This window comes from Danio aesculapii, chromosome 8 (genome assembly GCF_903798145.1).
Source record: "Danio aesculapii chromosome 8, fDanAes4.1, whole genome shotgun sequence".
Lineage (NCBI taxonomy): Eukaryota > Metazoa > Chordata > Actinopteri > Cypriniformes > Danionidae > Danio > Danio aesculapii.
This window is the reverse complement of record NC_079442.1, coordinates 45,773,458-45,794,085: the sequence shown is the minus strand read 5'-3', so window position 1 is coordinate 45,794,085 and position 20,628 is coordinate 45,773,458. Positions and strand designations below refer to the sequence as shown.

Genomic DNA, 20,628 nt, shown 5'->3' with positions numbered 1-20,628 from the left:
TTAATTTAGAGGCGAATATTTCTGCACGCTGACTGACCAAACGCTACTCCATCGCTAAATTTAATTGTTCGAAAGCTTGGGACTTCCTACGAAGCCCGAGTCCGCGCATGCGCAGTAGAATCACCGAAAGTATCGCTGATCGGGGAGAACGAGGCGCAGACGAACGGCTCGATCGAGAGCGTGAGACGCGATGAGGTAAGACTGTCAAAATACTGCCAAAATATTCGAGTGTTTGTTTTTATGCACAGCCGAATCGCGTGACTATAAAATGTAGATAACGTCATAATTAGGAGATATCGCTGTGGTGTTGATATTCGAGAGATCGGCGTGGTTTCCGTGCAGCAGAAAGCGTTCAGAAAGTCGTTTCGAGGCTGCACCGCTGAAAGCAATGGGAGTGTGGAAGGGGAGGGTCACAACACTGAAGGGGGGGCCGCTGGAGCTCATTCAGCACAGCGAAATGGACGTGCTGGAGTCGTGTAAATAAACTTATCGTGTCCTTGTAGTGTTGCACAAATAATAGGGGACGCTGGCAGTGAAATAGGCTTGTCAAACGCGCGGTTTTCGACACTATTGTTGTTAAATGTCACGACATATAAAGCGTGTTTCTGGTCGCGAGTCGGGAGCACATTCCTCCAGCAGCGAGCGAGCGAGCGAGCGATCTGTAATGGAGGCTGGCGAAAACGCGTGTCGATTTTTACGATGTGTTTACTGAGCTCGCCGATAGTTTTTATTTATGTTATCGCCTGGTGTATGGGTTAGGAGTTGCACGGGGTTGCAAACTATATTAAAACTTTAAGTTCTTAATTAGTTTATAGAGCGCTGTATTAAAATTGATCGTCTTTTCGGCTCTTTTCATAGTACCGATGACGCGTTTTTAGCACGATCAATAGGGATCGTGTCACGAGTGTAAACACTTACATTTAAAATTATTTATATTGAAATGTATGCATATTTTTAATATTTAGGTCAAACGTAATCTGTCATATTATCTCTAGTCAATTTATTAAAATACGTATTTTATAAAAAAATACAGCATTTTCACCTTTAATATTTTGCATAAGGCATCTAAATATTAAATATACACAGTTCGCTTCCTTTCTGTGTGATATTTTGTTATTAGGACACTTGTCATGCTGTCAAAACAACAGTGCCATAACCACAGTAAACACAGTAAAAACACAATGATTATTACCAAATCAAAACAAACCGTTTTAGACTCTGTTGCATCCCATTATAAAGACAACGACGAAGTTGAATTGTTGAATCGTTTTTAAACGTAAAATTTTATGAGTTTTTTTTATTGAGTTTTATTTGGTGAGAATGATTAACAAATACTTCAGCTTTTCAGTTACTTGTGGTTTATTATGATTGCACTTTTTTATATCAGCTAGTTGTTTATTTTTCAACAGTATCTATGGAGAAATCTGCTAGTTCATCTCATATTGATTTCATGACTAGATTGGAGATTTTGGTCGTTAAATTAGTCCCTTTAACCATTTGCATGAGGCATCTGATAATCTTGTATATTAAATATACACCGTTCGCTTCCGTTCTGTGTGAATTTTTGTCATTAGGACACTTGTCATGCTGTCAAAACAACAGGGCCATAATCACAGTAAACAGTACAAACACAGCGATGATTACCAAATCAGAACAAACTGTTTTAGATTCTGTTGTATCCCACGATAAGGACTGTGAAACGTTTTTTAGTTCTGTATTTTTATATCAGCGAATTCTGTTTATTTTGCAACATTATCAATAGAGAAATCTGCTATTTGTTCATCTCATTACAAATATTGTGTTGAATGACTAGATTGGAGGTTTTGGTCATTAAATTAGTACTTTAACATTGTTCATGAGGCTTCTGGTAATCTTGTATATTAAATATACACCGTTCACTTAGTTTCATTATTAGGACCTTGTCATGCTGTCAAAACAACAATGCCATAATCACAGTAAACACACTACAAACGCGATGATGATTTCCAAATCAAAACAAACTTTGAGATTGTTGCAACCTATTTTAAGGAGCGTTTTTTTTTAAACTAACTTTTTATTATGTAATTTTTTAGTTTCATTTTGGTGAGGATGATTAACAAATACTTCAGCTTTTCAGTTAATTGTGGTTTACTATGTTTGCACTGTTCTGCATTTTTTACATCAGCATGTTCTGTTTATTTAGCAACAGAATCTATGGAGAAATATGCTAGTTGTTCATCTCGTATTGCATTTCATTACTAGTTTGGAGGCTACCATGAAGAGTTTGGTCATTAAATAAGTACCTTAAACATTTTGCATGGGGTATCTGGTAATATTGTATATTAAATATACACCATTCACATTGTTTCTGTGTAAGATTTTGTTATTGGGACATCATTAGGACTCTTGTCATGCCGTCAAAAGAACAGTGTTATAACCACAGTAAACAGTACAAACACAATGATGATTATGATGATGATGATTAATGCATCGCATTATAAGGACAACAACGAAGTTTAATCGTTGAAACGTTTTTAAATGTTAACTTTTTATATATAATTTTTTTTTATTTTTCTAGTTTCATTTGGGTGAGGATGATTAACTTCAGCTTTTCAGTTAATTGTGGTTTACTATGTTTGCTCTGTTCTGCATTTTTATGTCAGAGAGTTCTGTTTATTTTGCAACAGTAACTATGGAGAAATCTGCTAGTTGTTTATCTCATATTGCGCTTCATGACTAGATTGGAGGTTTTGGTCGTTAAATAAGTACCTTTAACATTTTGCGTAAGGCATCTAGTGGTCTTCGATAATAAATAAACACTGTTCGATTAGTTTCTGTGTGAATTTTTGTTATTAGGGGTCTGTTCTTCGTACGTGGATTACTCAGTTAGCTGGATTTGTTTATTGGCGATTTGACATGATCCTGGATTGTTTCGTTCTTCTAAAATCATCTGAGACTTGTTGTCATAGCAACAGTTCTGGTAGCTCAAACCTACTTGGGAGCAGGATCATTTAATGTAAACAGGATTAGATCGGGTCGGTTCAAGCAAAGGTAATACTGAAAGTAGGTACCAAATGCTGTTATTTGCTTACAGTAGTAGTTATATACACTTGGGAAAATAGTAAATATATATATGTATATAAATATATATATTAATAAAACTTGAGCAATCTGCACTCCGAAATAAAAGTAAAAGACTGCCACCTGGTGGTTCAAAGAGAAAATTTATTGAAATGAACTTTTTAGATACAAACGTGGACATGCACAATATTCGACTTATTTAAAAAAGGATAATAATTTATGCAGTCATGCATGTGTTTTGACTGCCAAAATGCCGGTGATTTGATGCTTCGCAAAAGTTGCAGACACCTTTACCGATATCAAAGTGCTTTTCTGATGCAAAATTAATTTATACAGTTATTCGTTACGCCGATTAATAAACTTGAGTAGACCCAGGCTACTATAATAAAGAAAATCTTCTCTAAATGTAGAACTAAATACATTGATATGCATTGAAATACAGGATGAATACTCTTCTTGACACATGAGAGTAGAGCCTGCAGCTCATAACTAATGTGGAAAGTTATTGCGTATCATATTTAACAAACCGTTTACTAATAATTTGATGTAGTTTTGCTCACATGGATAATTGAATATTAATCAGATGATGTCATTGCGCTGCTGTGCCGTCAGCCAGTTGCTAATCATGATTTCGAGGATCGATAGATCTGTCCTTCACAACACACACAGCGATCTCAGATCAGTTCATCCAGACATTTTAATCTGATTCTCGAACTTGTTTGAAGAACCAAATTAGCGAGAGATCAGTTATCAAGGTTAACAGATCCAGGATCTGCCAAATCATCTTAGATCATTTAAGCGAGGTATGAAGAACGGAGCCTAGGACAGGCCATACTGTCAAAACAACAGCGCCATAATCACAGTAAACACAGTACAAACACAATGATGATTTCCAAATCAAAACAAACAATTTTAGATTCTGTTGCATCCCATTATAATTGTTGAAACGTTTTTCAAAAGTTGTTCTTATTCTTTTAAACCTTTTTTTTTTTTAAAGAATTTGAGTTTCATTTGGGTGCAATGATTAACAAACACACTGGCTTTTCAGCTAATCGTGGTTTACTATGATAGTTCTGTATTTTATATCAGCAAATTCAGTTTATTTTGCAACATTATCAATAGAGAAATCTGCTATTTGTTCATCTCATTACAAATATTGCATTTCATGAATAGATTGGAGGTTTTGGTCATTTAAATAAGTGGTTTACTATGTATGTTTGCTCTGTTCTGCATTTTTACATCAGCTAGTTCTGTTTATTTTGCAATGGTATCTATGGAGAAATATGCTAGTTGTTCATCTCGTATTGCATTTCATGACTAGTTTGGAGGTTACCATGAAGAGTTTGGTCATAAGTACTTTTAACATTTTGCATGAGGTATCTGGTAGTATTGTATATTAAATATACACTGTTTGCTTTGTATCTGTGTGAATTTTCATTATTAGGACTTTTGTCATGCTGTCAAAACAACAGCCATAATTACATTAAACACAGCGCAATCACAACAATGAGTACCAAATAAAAACAAACCATTTTAGATTCTGTTGCATCCCATTTGAATTGTTGAAACATTGTTTTTATTAATCTTTTAAACATATTATTATTGTTTTTATTTGTTAAGAATTTGAGTTTAATTTGGGTGGAATGATTAACAAATGCATTTGCTTTTCAGTTAATTGTGGTTTATTACGATTGTTATCTGGAATTCAGTTTATTTTGCAACAGTATTAATAGAGAAATCTGCAAATCTCATTACAAATATTGCGTTTCATTTCTAGATTTTAGGTTACCATAAAGAGTTTGGTCATTAAATAAGTTCCTTTAAAGTTTTGCATAAGGCATAGTTATCTTGTATATTAAATATACACCGTTTGTTTTGTTTTTGTGTGAAATTTCATTATTAGGACTCTTGTCATGCCGTCAAAACAACAGCGCCATAATCACGGTAAACACAGTACAGACACAACGATGATTACCAAATCAAAACAAACCCTTTTAGATTCTGTTGAATCCATTATAATTGTTGAAACATTCAACAGTTGTTCTTATTATTCTTTTAAACTTTTTCTTTTAAGAATTTGAGTTTCATTTGGGAGGAATAATTAACAAACACATTTGCTTTTTAACAGATTTTACTATAATTGTTCTGTATGTTTAGATCAGCGAGTTATTTTGCAACACTATCAATGGAGAAATCTGCAATTTCTTCATCTCATTACAAATATTGTGTTTCATGACTAGATTGGAGGTTACCATGAAGAGTTTTGGTCGTTAAATAACTTGCAAATCTAGTGCATACTTTGTTCCTAGTAGCAAGAATGAACTGAGAAGATTATATAGATTTTTTTCTGTTTATAAGAGATGATTGAACATATCCAACTTTGGATTTGATGTTTACAATTGCTAAACAGATTTAATGAATTCCTTGCTTAGTTGGTAAGCTTAACAAAATGTAATCATCTTGCTCAACAAACTGTATTTTGAACTATAAACAAATCCCCCTGTGATCTAGATTGGAGCTGAAACCTACAGCATGGTTAAGTTTTCTACTAAGATGCTGATTAAATCGGGGTTGTCATGTTTGTATTGCATTGTAGTAGTGTTCCCTATCTTGATCAACCTTTCAGCATTTTTGCCTCAAACATTTGATCCTAATTACTAATAATTAGTGTTTAAGGAAATGAAGTGCAAATTTGAACAGTGCCTGCTGCAGCGTAGCGTTTTCCATTGCTATAGTAATTGCGCTGCACTGCAGATATCGAATGTTCTCAGCTCATTTGTATTGACCTCTCTGCCGTCACTGCTGGGCTCGCTGCAAAAAGCATCGCCATGGCAACCGCTCGTTTCAGCCCCGTTCTATAAATATTCTGCTTCACGCTAGTCTATCGTGTTTCTGCTCGCTCGAGCAACAGCCCAATTTAATACAGGCATTTTATTTACATCGCTGCAGTGGCTGCTTTCTTATAAGCTATTGGCATGCAGCACACGATATAAGCACGTAAAATAAACCCGTAAAAAAAAAAAGACATATTCCTTGCCAGTTTTTTTAAGCAATTATGCCGATGTGTGATTTGTTTGCAGTCTATTTCAATGTCACATTTAGCATCTTAGTAAGAGAATGGACCATAATATAATTTGGTGTTTGACTTGGTTTCCCTAACATCTGTTTTTTTTTCTTCTTCACAGGATTATCATTATAATCCAAAACCAGCAAAGTCATGGATAAAACATTGGATTATTATTGACATTGAATGCGATCCAGGCTTTCTGCGACATTTTTAAAGCATTTATTTCTCTTCTGTGATCTAAATGGTCATTTTGTTTCCTGTTTAAAAATGTGAGCCTGAAGGTTGTTGGGATGACTCACGATTACTGGTCTCACAAATCTACTGATAAAATAAAGGCCCATGTGAGGCTGGAGGAGGAGATCGGATATGACGGATGAGCTGAACAAGCTATCACCTGAATCTGACATCTTGAAACCAGAAGACGCTGTGCCAGCATACTTGAACGAGATGCATCCGATTGGAGAAGACGTTGATAGTGACGTTGAGGACGACGACATGTCCTGCAAAGTGACGGTAGAGTTATTACCTGATTGGTTGAAGCCCATGGAGGAGGAGGATGTTGGTGTTGATGAGCTCATGAGCGCTGGACGAATCAACAGGAGAAAAACTAAAGAAAAACCGTATGTGCCTACTTGACTATTCTTTGTGTTTTGTTTACATGTCTGAAGGTTAAAGAGAGGACAAAAAGTCTGAGAATACATTTAATTATGTGTTTATTACAGTTTTAATTACCAAGTTGTATTTGTTGATGCTTGCTTTATTGCAAAAGTAGTCAAATATAGTACAAATGAACTAAACTGTACCGTACTGCTCAATGGAAATGAGGCCTTAGAAAACTCAATTGGGATGAAGTTGGTTTTATATTTTTACGTTCTCTTTAATAATATAATTTCAGAAAGGTATTCTTTAGAAGGTCATGATTCACTCTTAAAATAATTGCTTTGTATAGTTTTTATTTTACATTCTTTAGGTAATACAAAACACAGACGTTTCGGCACAACGCCTTCCTCAGTGTGTGACACAATCCTCTCACTCCACCCTTTTGTCCCATAGTCAATCACATTGCGTCATTATTTAGACCAGTCGTTCCTAACCCTGTTCCTGAAGGCACACCAACAGTCCACATTTTCAATCTCTCCCTAATCAAACACACCTGAATCATCTTATTATAACATCAGAAGAGACTCTAAAACCTGAAGTTAATGGGTCAGATAACGGAGACATCCAAAATGTGTACTGTTGGTGTGCCTCCAGGAACAGGATTGGGAAACACTGAGTTAGAAGGTCACACGATAATTAAAAATAATCTCATTTTCATTTCAATATACCATTTTTTTTTTTATGCCACTTTTTATTAGTTTTTTCTTGAAATAACATACAATACCATACAAATATATAAAATGTACACAAGTTCTTCACAATTTATAAATTTGTTCATCAATTTAGAAAATAAATAAATAATTCGACAACCAGTAACAAAAGTATAGATATACTAAAAATAATAGTACATAGCATAACACGATAGATACTTTCATATTTCAAGTGAGGCAATGAAAATCTCCCATGTACAGTTGAAGTCAGAATTATTAACCCCCCTAAATTATTATTCCCCCTGTATATTTTTTCCCCAATTTCTGTTAAAAGGAGAGATTTTTTTCAACACATTTCTAAACATGATAGTTTTAATAACTCATTTCTAATAACTGATTTATTTTATCTTTGCCATGATGACAGTAAATAATATTTGACTAGATATTTTTCAAGACACTTCTATACAGCTTAAAGTGACATTTAAAGGCTTAACTAGGTTAATTAGGTTAACTAGGCAGGTTAGGGTAATTAGGCAAGTTATTGTAGAATGATGGTTTGTTCTGTAGACTATCGCAAAAAAATAGCTTAAAGAGGCTAATAATATTGACCTTAAAAGGGGTTTTAAAATTTTTTAAACAGCTTTTATTCTAGCCGAAATAAAACAAATAAGACTTTCCCCAGAAGAAAAAATATTATCAGACATACTGTTAAAATTTCCTTGCTCTGTTAAACATCATTTGGGAAATATTTAAAAAAGAAAAAAGAATCAAAGGAGGGCTAATAATTCTGACATCAACTGTATCTATTTCCTTTCTGGCCAACATTTTCTCATATGCTACATTCTCAATCATGGATTCCATCCATCCATAATTTAAGTGTAGGGCATTGAATATTTTTCCAAAACCTCAGTATTATTCGTGCTGCTGTAGTAATGCTCATAGTTATAAGGAGGAACTCCTCATTTGTAATATGTGGAACCTCAGTTTTGTCACCTAAAAGGCATATCCTGGGTGAGAGAGGGATATTAAATCCCAGACGTCTACCTAATTGTCTTTACACAGATTCCCAAAAGGGTTGAATCTTTGTACAATGCCATAATGCATGAAAGTATGTACCAATCTCCTGTTTACATTTCCAGCATTTATTATCATCTACGCATCCTAGTCTAAAAAGTCTCACTGGAGTGTAATAATACCTATGAAGTATTTTATACTATATTCATTTACCTTTTGCTTCTTTTATATATTTTCCACTGGGAGAAAGAATTCTATCCCAGGTATCTTTATCTAGATCACTACTAATATCTTTTTGCCAAATCAGTCTTAAATTTTCACAGTTTTTATCACTAATCTTTGAACTAAACTTGTAAAACGTAGACACTTTTTGAAGCTGTTTTGGGAGTTTGTAAAATGTTTCCAACATATTTCTGTTCTGTACCGTGGGGGCGGTTGTTTCAAAACAGTGTCTGATTTGTAAGTATTTCCAAAAATGATCTTGTCTCTCTAATTTAAACTTTTTTTTTCTTCAAATCATCATCAGATATCAGTTTACCATTGTTAAATAAATCATTTAAAGTACATATACCACTTCTAAGCCAACGACCCCAAAATAAGGGCTTTTTTCCAATTTGGACAGGTATTATTCTGTATTGAGGAATAGTATTGAGATACGTGAGAGATTTGGCATTTCTTATGAGCCATTTTCCAGACTTCCTTAGAATCAATAAGCAATATTGGGTTGGATTGATTTTTTTTTTTAAGATTCCATCTGTAATTTGTGATAGAGCCTCTAATGGTCGGAAGGGGGAGGTGAGTTGTCTTTCTATTAATACCAGTCTATTTCAGTATTTATTATACCATAATTAACCACACAAGAAATATTTACCTTCCCCTTCAAAAACATAATTTTACAGGAAAATAGCATATCAATTATCATTGCTCACTTATTAATGTCTACATCAATGCAATGAAATTCCGACAGTCCAAAACATTAAAAAATACATTTTCATTACATTACTTGTATCATTAAAATCCACGATTCACAATATTAAAGCTAAACAACAAACCGTTAAAGACACAGAAAGGTCCAATTCCTCATTCATTCCTCTTGGTGTAAGTGATTTAAATTTATGACTCCAGAACGCTTCTCTTTGTAATAATCTTTTATTCAGATTTCCTCATCTATGTGACTCAAATACTTCTTCGATTCCTATGCATTCTAGTTGTGTAACGTCATGTCCAATGTGAAATGTCTTGCTACTGCCGAAGTTATATCTTGTCGTCGTATGTTTGATTTATGTTCACTAATTCACAACTTCAACTGACGTGATGACTTCCCTTTGTATATCTTTTGGCACGGACATTTTACCATGTAGATCACATTACGAGTAGAGCAGGTAATACAGGTTTTTATTTTTATATTTTTACCTGTTGCTGGATTCGAAAACTCTTTACACTACCAAATTCAGACAGAAAGATATTCTTTGCAAATTCTAAGTCGGGATATCATATTAGCAGCCACAGGACTATCAAAATACAAAATTGTTCACTGTCAATTCATGCTAATGTTGATTTGAAGTCATACTTGCATGCTATTTCAGAGCGACTATTCAAAGTAGTTTGGTAAACAATATTGGGAGCTTTGTCACAAGTTGTTACTGTTAAAAAAATAAACGAATGTGTGAAAATAAAATTAATTTTACCCCAATAAAAACGTATATACAATTAGAATTGCATTAATTCCTTGTGGCATAGGTTTAGCAAGATGCTGGAATGATTTCTCAGATTTTGGTCCAGCATATTCAGTTTAAGCTGGTTTGTATTGTGTTTTTACAATAATTATTGCTACTTATAATCAAAATCAGAAAGTATAAGGTGGACAGTATACACTACCTGACAAAAGTCTTGTCGTCTATCCAAGTTTTAGGAATAACAAATAATACCTTGACTTCTAGTTGATCCTTTGATATCTGAAGTGGCTAATATGAAAGGTAAAGGCCTCTAGATTACGCTTATTTTAGCAAAATAAAATATGAGACTGTAAGGTCTGGCTTAGACAAAAGTCTTGTCACTTAACAGAAATAATGTACAGTATAAAATATAAAGTCATGGTGCAGTGGAAAAAGATTTAATATTGTGTATGACTCCCATGAGCTTGGAGGACTGCATGCACCTCTGCAATGACTCAAATAACTTATGAATAAAGTCATCTGGAATGGCAAAGAAAGCGTTCTTGATCAGAGATCATCAAGATTCTTTGTATTCATCTTCAATGCCTCCTCCATCTTACCCCAGACATACTCAATAATGTTCATGTCTGGTCACTGGGCTGGCCAATCCTGGAGCACCTTGACCTTCTCAGCACAAATGTCTTGATACCTCAGGCTGTCGATGTTGCCATCTACTCTGCAGATCTCTCGCACGCCTCCATACTGAATGTAACCCCAAACCATGATTCTTCCTTCACCAAACTTGACTGATTTTTGTGTGAATCTTGGGTCCATGCAGGTTCTAATAAGTCTTCTGCAGGATTGGTGATGATTAGGATGCTGTTCAACAGATGATTCATTGGAGAAATTTACCTTCTGCCACTTTTCCAAATGAAGAAGTCAAGTTATTATTTGTTGCTCTTACACAATGCGAAGTACCCAAGCGTACATTCACACCCAGGCCTTACCTGGGTTTATAAATGATACAAAACACATACAGTCAGTGACAACTCTCATTTTCATTCTTTACCAGCACATGTAACGTTATCGTCTTGTGATGAAGTAATTTTGTCATTCCGAGTTCATAATAGTAAAACATAGCCAACAAAAATAATTAAACATGGCAGTTTGTTCATCTTTTAGGTTGCTTCACTCTCACGTTTGTCTGTTTTTGAAAGGATGTGAGAAGCACTTCAATAATCACACAATATTATGATCTCAAGTTCGTTATTTCAAATATAGACAAGCAGCAAGCTCTTTAGAGAAAGTAAACCACTCGCACTTTTAGACAGCAGGACCGACGGCACATTCTACTCTGCTCTTTTTGTTACCTTTTTACAGTGAAAACAGACTTAAAAGTGTACTGAACTGTGCCATACCATACCACTCATTGGAATCGGGCTATAATAGTGTGGCAACTTTTTTTTTTCAATCTTCTTTTGTCCAATTTTGTCGGTTTTATGATCATATTTAACAAGGCTGTCATTGGTGTGCTCTTTTTCTGCTGCTGTAGTTCATCTGCTTTAAAGTTTGCTATGTTTTCTGTTCAGAGAAACTCTTCTGCAGACGTTTGTTGGTTATTTAAGCTGCTGTATCCTTTTAGTCAGCTCAACCCTGTATGGTCATTCTCATCTGACCTCTGTCATAAAGGAATTTTGCTAGCAGATCAACATATATATATATATATATATATATATATTCTTTTTCTCAGACCATTCTTTGTAAACTCTCAAGATATTATGTGAAAATCCCAGTAGATCTGCAGTTTCTGGTATATTTGGACCAGCTGGCTTGACACCAACCACATTTAATATCTTTTTCTTTCCCTTTTTCAGTTTGAACTTTAATTGAATGCATTTAGGCCCAATCCCAATTCAATTTTTGTACCCCTTCCCCCTTCTCCTTGGCCCTTAAAACCGAGTGTGAAGAGGAAGGGCTTCAAAATTTACCCCTAAGAATTGGGACAGCACTACAACACCTGCAGACGTCATCAAATGTCATCGCGATCTCTTGCTTCATATGAGATCAGACGATCGTGACTGCTGTAGTTATTCCAGTTGCTTGATTTTTTTTGGTATTTCTCTTCAGGAAATCACTGAAGGCATGTATTATGTTATCATGTCGATCTAATGTAACAATAAGATCATAATACTGTGCATTTAACACAGTGGCCATATTCATCTATGTAAACACACAAAAACAACACTAACATTATAGCAGACACTGTAAAAAGCTCATTCCCAGCCACTAGACATTATTGACAGGGTATTCCAGTGTCATCGAGTGACAGTATGTTGTGGGACTGCTGTACAGGAGTTATTATTATGGATTATAGATCGCAAAATGTAGTGGGTTTTTTTTATTTTATTTTAGCGTTTTTTAGCTAAAAGCATGACAGTAAAACACGAATGCGGTTATGAATATATTAAAACATTTGTTTGTTTGTTGTAAGAAATTGTAATAATGACAAAAAAATACTAATTTGTGGCTCTCCTTACTTCCGGGTGTAATTATCCTGCCATTGTTGCTGGTGTATTTTGGGAAATTTTCTTACAACTTGGTTTCGAGTGTGGTCCTGAAAAATCTTCGTTCGAAGGGGTATTCACCCCTTCCCCTTAGCCTAACGCCTTCAAGCTAAAGAGAATTGGGACACCACTACACCTTCACGGGAACGCGCAAAACAAGGAGTAAGGGGAAGGGCTAAGGGGTAGAATTGGGATTGGGCCTTACTCTCATCTAAACGTCTCGTTTGTATCTTAAATCTTCGCCAGCACATGTAACCTCTGTTGGAAAGTATTTCCATCATTCCGAGATCATAATAGTCCAAAAGCTGATGGTGATAATAGGTAACATGGCGGTTTGTTCATGTTTTAGGTTGCTGAAACAATCATTTACTCTGTTTTTCCGGCTTCTCCTTTGTTTTTTCACGTGTCACTCTCACGTTTGTTTGTTTCTGACAGGATCGGATGTCAGAAGCACTTCAATAATCACGCGCACGTTATTATCATGAGCTTAAGAAGTTTGTTATTTCAAATGTAGATGCGCGGTGAGCGCAAGCGGAAAAGCAAAACCGATCACGTTTAAGACAGCCTTAAAAAACTTAAACTATAGGGCACAGGGTAGATTCTGCTCTTCTTGGCTTTGTGGCTGTTCATCAAGATAACAACAAGGTTTGTTTGAACTCGGGTCGACTATGGCTCGTTATTATATGTGTATTTTATTACGGTGTCATGTCTCGGCTGTGTATTTAAAACATGGCGGTTCCTTTGCTTTCATTCTGGCTTATGCAAGAGTGAGTGACGTATCTCTGTAAACCAATAGCGTTCAGTTGTGTGTCTAGCTCCGCCTTTTGGTACCCTTTTGTTGTGCTAGGTACCCTAGGGTACCCAAAAAGTGGTATGGTACGAGTTGCTTTTAGGTACCTTTTTGACAGTGGAAATGGCCATAAAAGTTTACCGAAGCGTACTGTACCACTCAGTGGAAATGGACCATTAGTTTACACCTATTGCCTTTAATAAATACATTGATTAGTGCTTGATCATTACAGATGGAATACATTTGGAAACGTAAACTTGTTCTGCCGTTTCATATCTTAACAAAATGTTTTTATTAGTTGCTCAAAAAGATAAAAAGTATAAATTTGTGTTAAAATAAAGAGTCTATTAAGAGTTCCTTGTAGGCTTGCTAACTTAATCTCACTCAGCAACTCCTCTAACTGAAAACAAATTCACCTATAACTCAAGATTTGAGCTTTCAAATCTTTGCCAATTTCAATATAGCCAGGATATTTTTGGTTGACCTTTTCACTCAGAATGTAATTTTATGAATTATTTAAAAAAGGATTCGTGTTCTCAGACTTTTAGACCTTTCTGAAAATAATTCTATGAACATTTACAGTCATTTGATAGCTAAAAACATGACATGACATGAAGAAATCAATATTCAGTTTTGGTTATGGCCATGCTTCTGAACATGTTCAGATATTCATACCACACATTATTCAGTTTATAAAATGGCTTTTGTGCTTGTTCTCACAGTCCGAAAGTAAAACGGGGCAGAGGTCGACCTCCCAAAAGAAGACATGGACTTACTCTAACAGATTACAAGAAAGGACTGCATGCGGATCGCACTATGAAGAAAAAGGTACTTGTTACATCTCATGAGTTTCTTAGCATTTGCATTTGGATGTACTATTGTAGTTGTGAGAAGCATGACACAAATCATATTTAAACATTTCTGAAAGTTTTACTTTTTTTTCTAAAAGAGCAAGTGAAGAACTGTTGAGCTATTTTCATATTCAGTTAAGGGCAAAATTATTATCCCTCCTGTGAAATGTTTATTCTTTTCAAATATTTTAAGTATTTCCTTTATATTTTTTTCTTCTGGAGAAAGTTTTTTTTTTTTTGTTAGATTACAGCTAGAATAAAAGCAGTTTTTAATTTAACAAATATTTTAAGGTCAAAATTATTAGCCCCCTTATGCGAATAATTTTTTTTTGGATTGTGTACAGAACAAACCATCATTATAAAATGGACTTGCCTAATTCAGGGGCGGACTTAGTGATTTAGGGGCCCAGGTATGTTTGTTATAATTCCAGGTATGGGGCCCTAACATTGAAACTCAAAACACTCTCTTTCTCGACAGATATATTTGTTTCTCTCTAGATTCGTTTTTTTTTTTTTGTAAATAAACAGCATGTTAAAATATATTTGAAGTGGAATCTTCATATTTTAAAATAAAATACAATACATTCACAAATAAAATACAAGCTCACAGACCATATACAGTTACTTAGCCATACTTTTGACTTGTGATCAGATTTTAATATTTGCATGTGCAGTAAGCAGGGCAATTTGTCAATTTGTGCCAGAACACACCGGATCCGGAACCTAATTTTACCGATCCCCCTCCTCAACCGGCCTCCTCCCCATCCGCTGTTCACTTACACTTTCTTCCGCGACACCTCTCATTCACCTCCACCTCTCTTCCACGGGGCCCAAAGCAACTGTGTACCTCGCTTATTGGTTAAGTCCACCCCTGGCCTAATTACCTTAGCTTACCAAGTTAAGCTTTTAAATGTCACTTTAAGCTGAATACTAGTGTCTTGAAAAATATCTAGGAAAATATTATGTACTGTCATCATGGCAAAGATAAAAGAAATGAGTTATTAAAACTATTATGTTTAGAAATGTGTTGAAAAAAATCTTAAACAGAAACTGGGGATAAAATATAAAAGAATTAATATTTAACAGGAGGGAAGAACATTTTTCTTAGAAAACATTTCTAAAGGTGCTGTTGACTTGAAATGTTGTTCACTCCCACATCTACATTAGCAGGAGGATGAAAATGAAATCAGAGTGGACATTTCAGCAAGACAATGATCCAAAACACATCCAAAATACTCTTAAATGCTTTCAGAGAAAGAAAAACAAGCTGTAGTATGGCCCAGCCAATCACCTGAGCTGAATCCAATATATAATACTAGTATCTTGAAAAATATCTAGTAAAATATGAAGTACTGTCATCATGGCAAAGATCAAATAAATTAGTTATTTGAAATTAGTTAAAATCTTCTCCATTAAACAGAAATTGGGGATAAAATATAAGAGAATTAATATTTAACAGGAGGGCTAATAATTCTTCAACTGTAAATCTTAAAATACATTGGTGTTTAATCTGAATGAATGCATTATTTTTTTTCTTTGTGTGTTGTTTTGGCATATATAGAGGGTTGGATCCCTAATGAATCGCAAACGTCCACATTTATCCCGAAAAGCCACTTCCGTCCCAGATCCATCCCACAAGGCTGAAGTTTTACCCAGAACCCGCCAGAGAGTCGTTCGCAGCTCAACATCCACACCTCAAAGTCCCGAACAGGTCCCAGACTCTCCAGCAGGGGACAGCAGCGCTGAATTTAACAGCCCTCCACAACTCACAAGGGTCTCGCCACCCAGTATCGACACGTCCAGACGCAGCTTCATTCACTCTCCTTCTGTAAAAGTGGGTAATGTCACCCAGCAGATAATCAGCACTGAACCTGGGAAAGATGCCTCTGAGCTGCCGCTTCGACTTTGGCTTTGTCCTTCTCTGGAGCCCATTAGCCCTACACAAACTCAGGAAATGCTCTCGGAGCAAACCGTAGGGTCACCAAATTTTCCAGAGGCTTCGCTGAATGGGACAATGACGGTGAAGGAGAGTCTTCCTTTTCTCAGGTGAACAAAGCTTAATATATTTATTTATATATATATATATATATATATATATATATATATATATATATATATATATATATATATATATATATATATATATATATATATATATATACTCTTTTTATTTCTCTTTTTTAAGGAAAAAAAATAATTACAAATAATAAATAAATGAAAATACAATAACACATTGGAACTTAAATGAACAGCTGACTGGTCACATATTTCCTTACATCATTATACAATAGGATCGGTGGCTGTGCAGGAGCAACATCTCCAGGTTGCCAACTCATTTAAAAGCCAAACTAAAAGAAGTTTAGGGGCAATAAGCCTATATAATACGGTCAGCTGCAATGCCTATTTCTCATGCGTTTTCTCACACAACTAGACTTTTGAGACATTCTAAAACACTGGATTAATGAACAAATATTCAAAGTACTAATTAAACACACACTATATGTATAATTCATAATAAATAATGTCCTGTAGTTCAGATGAGCTGGCTGTCTGTGCATTGCACTAATAGTGAACTTGACATTTGCTCTTTGTGATAAAATTGTGTTATACAGTGGGCCCAGTTCCATATTGCACATAGAAATATTGCATATAGGCTAATCGGTGCTGCCAACTATTTGCATTTTATTTGATGCATTTACTATTGCATGAAATAATAAAAAAGGAAGTGCAATCCAATAGAAAATACAGAATAAAGATCAAATTTGATAGACGGGACCCACAGAACCATCAAGATTTTGACACTCTGTTGAAGTCTGTGAAAAACAGACACCTGAGCAATGCATGCGTCTTTAAGCTGCCATCATTAAAAAAGCCTTTTATATAAAGAATTAAATATATTTCAGTAGTTCAGTACTTTCTCCTTCTGTCATTCCATTGTTATTACACAAAACTCATTTTTCAGATTTTTTGTTTTGTTTTGTAAAATTTTTGTGTTTGTATTGTTTGTGTTCTTACCAAAATTGGGTTAAATTTCATGTTAACAGCTCCTTTAGAAATATTATTCCCAGGAAACAACTGAAAGACATGTGCTAAATTTTTACCCTCACTGTAGTGTTAATCAATGACCCTGTAAATCAAATTATGACTAAAGGTGCACTAAATTTTCTTCCACCAAAAATTGTCATGGCTGAAGGAAAGAAAGGGTCGAAAAAGAATTTAAAAAAAGTGTAGAGATCTGCGCAGGACTGGGTTTTTAGTACCGCTCCCGCCAGGATTTATTCCGCACCCGACCGCTCCCGCTGTATATTCAGTCTTTTCTCACTCACTGCCTGACCGGCCTCGTTTTCTACCCAACCTGACCGTTCCTGCTAAATTTAAATCTGGTTTCCAAAATCTCACGTTAAAATTGGGCACTACCAAAAGAGAGAGATAACAAATAAAAATGTTGGTTGTGCAAAGATTGTAGGCTAAATGTCAGTTTTGTTGGCCCCTTTGTGATGAGACATGAGTGCCGCGTGACGTGCGTTGAGGTTTGTGGCTGGTGAGGCACTGACTCTTTCAAAGTCAGATTTACAAACATATCAATTTAATATATTCGCCAACTACCGATTTCATATATCACATCAGCATTCTTTCTATACACATAGCAGGTACGTATTGGGCCACAAAATGTATAGCGATTTAAAATAGGCCTCCCAAAAAACACCCAGCTGGATGCTACAGAGTCCAGACAGCCTATAACGAGTGACACAAAGCACCACGGCTGATGTGTGCACTCTCTCTCATACACACAAACACAGTGACCATGTCGGATGCGCGCGCTTGCTCTTTCTCTCGCTCGCTCTCTCTCTCTCCATCTCTCGGGAACGTTATTGTTGTATCACCCACTCCCATTCAAATTACACAAGAGTTACCGACCGCTACCGTGTTTTATTTCGGAAATGTATTCCCACGCCACAAGAAACGTGGTCGGGATTGCAGACCTCTACCACAGTGTTTCAGTTGCCGACCACAGCAGAAGAGCCACCACTGACTAGCTTGCACATGCGGTATTGTAAATGTTTATAATAGCTCAATATTTCCACCAACAACCATGCCACGTTCAAAGTCACTTAAATCAACTTTCTTCCCCATTCTGATGCTCAGTTTGAACTGCAGCACATTGTTTTGACCATGTCTACATGCCTAAATGCATTGAGTTGCTGCAATGTGATTGGCTGATTAGAAATTTGCATCAACAAGCAGTTGGACAGGTGTACCTAATAAAGTGGCCGGTGAGTGTATGTTATAATTATACGCTATGATAAAGATCAGTAACATCATACAAGCAAGACTGCACATGCAAGATTGCAAACAGTTCAACAAACTTTAAAATCAAATAATATTTAGTCATTTTTGTCTGTTTTCACTAGGGAAAATGGTTCCAAACTTTTACCCATCTCAGAGTAAGTCTGTGGTGTTTTGTTCCTGAATTAATCTGTTACTATTAGGGGCCCCAAAACGGCATGGTCCTTTAGAATTGTTCTAACTTTCCACCACCTAGTGGCGCCCCTGATTATTGAATAAATAAGCCTTTTTTTGTTTGTATTGCACACCAATACACCTGAATAATATTATCCATGACCTTCATGACTATAATAACACATCACATGTTTTCTCCTTCCCCAGTCAATGTGAAGGATGCGGGTGTCCATTTTCAGCTCAGAAGCCTGGAGACACTTTGTGCTACAGATGCAGAATTAAAAGTATGTGCATTTGTAATAATAGACTTTATTTCTGTTTAAACAAACAAGCATAATATGTTAAGATTTGTGTCATTTCTTCATTTTATGCAGACGAGAAGAAGCGGTCTCCTCCAAACATTTTGTGTAGGAAGGTATGTACATCTGAGAGACATTGTTTTCTTGCTGTGTCTAATATAAATATGTTTTTCAATGCTAAGCCTTGCTGGAAAACAAATATTATCATGTCATGTCCATATATTAAAAATGAGACATCAAGTGAAATTTAATAAATTGAATTATATACGTAGAAAGCAAATTAAATGTGAAAGTAAAATATCTAGTTTTGTCAGAGTATGGGTGAAATAAGTGCCCGCAGGGTCTTAAAAGCATTGAAAAAGTCTTACATTTGATCATCTCAATTTAAGGCCTTAAAAGCCTTGAATTTGGTATACAAAGTCTTGGATTTCGTTACAAAGGTCTTATTTTATTGATTTATTTTTGCCTTTCCTAGGATTAATACCATAACAAAATTAACTGTTACTAATGTAGGCTAATTAAAAATTCATGCAGCGTAACGTTGAGTGCACTTCGTGCTCCAAATCACAGCAGAAAGCGTGCGCACCCTTTACCTTGGTTAGAAGGCAAGTGAGTACAGAACAAGATAGTCGCTAGCCTAGTTTGTCAGCTAAAATGGGAAAGCGTCGGTTTAATTCACTGTGGCCGAGGAATCCGAATTACGTTTGGGTCAAGCCTGTGCCAGGCAATGACCGCGACGCCTACTGCGGTTGGTGCCAGAAATCTTTTAAGCTTGTGACAATGGGTGTTACGACCCTGGACTCCAATATGAGGGGTGCCAAACATACACACGGTGTGTAGTACTGCTCGTCAGCACCAGCCACCTATTGTGCAGTTCTGTGCACCGGAGACCTCTTCAGTTACAGAAACCGCTTTGGCTATCAGTAATGAAGAAATTTCGAAATTAGAAGCATTGCCACCACAGCCAAGGAATATCCTATCTTACACATCGAATGAGAACATTACAGAGGCTTTCAAAACCATGTTTCCTGACTCCGAGGTTGCAGCTACATTCTCGTGTGTAAGCAACAAAACTGCATATATTACTAAATTCGGATCGGCTTATAACTAAAGAACTGACTGCCCAGGTCAATAAGGCCAACGGGTTTGTGGTTATGTTTGACGAGAGTCTCAATAAGATGATGAAAAGTAAGCAGTTGAACCTTCATATTCGCGACTGGGTGGACGACGATTAAATATAACTGATAATTGAAATAAAATGTTTTATTTAATTCAAGTAGCCCACTTATACATAATTATTTTCTAGAGTTCAAAATTTATACAGGTTTGACATTGTTTCCCTTATTCTTCTGTGGGAATGAGTACAAAGTTGGCATTGAATTTCATTTGAAATGATATTAAAAAGGTCTTAAAAAGCCTTGAATTTCATTTGGAGGATGCTACGGGGTCCCTGGATAATGCTCATTCAGCAACTAGATGTATAAAGTGATATTATGCAAAAATGAATAAAAAATATAAACAAATATAAATATCCCGCTCGCTTTTTGAGCCTTGTCT

General features: G+C 35.6%; 1 protein-coding gene across 3 annotated transcripts in view; it reads left to right on the top strand.

The window, feature by feature from the left end:
* The first annotated feature begins 133 nt into the window (after positions 1–133).
* mbd1a (methyl-CpG binding domain protein 1a) overlaps positions 134–20,628 on the top strand; it is a 35,451-nt gene continuing 14,956 nt past the window's right edge. For all 3 annotated transcript variants that reach the window (XM_056464063.1, XM_056464064.1, XM_056464062.1), the window contains exons 1-6: positions 134–195; positions 6,246–6,747; positions 14,183–14,288; positions 15,873–16,357; positions 18,980–19,056; positions 19,147–19,187. In XM_056464063.1, coding sequence (XP_056320038.1) covers positions 6,494–6,747; positions 14,183–14,288; positions 15,873–16,357; positions 18,980–19,056; positions 19,147–19,187 — 963 coding nt within the window. In that variant the 5' untranslated portion in view covers positions 134–195; positions 6,246–6,493. The remainder of the gene's footprint in view (positions 196–6,245; positions 6,748–14,182; positions 14,289–15,872; positions 16,358–18,979; positions 19,057–19,146; positions 19,188–20,628) is intronic.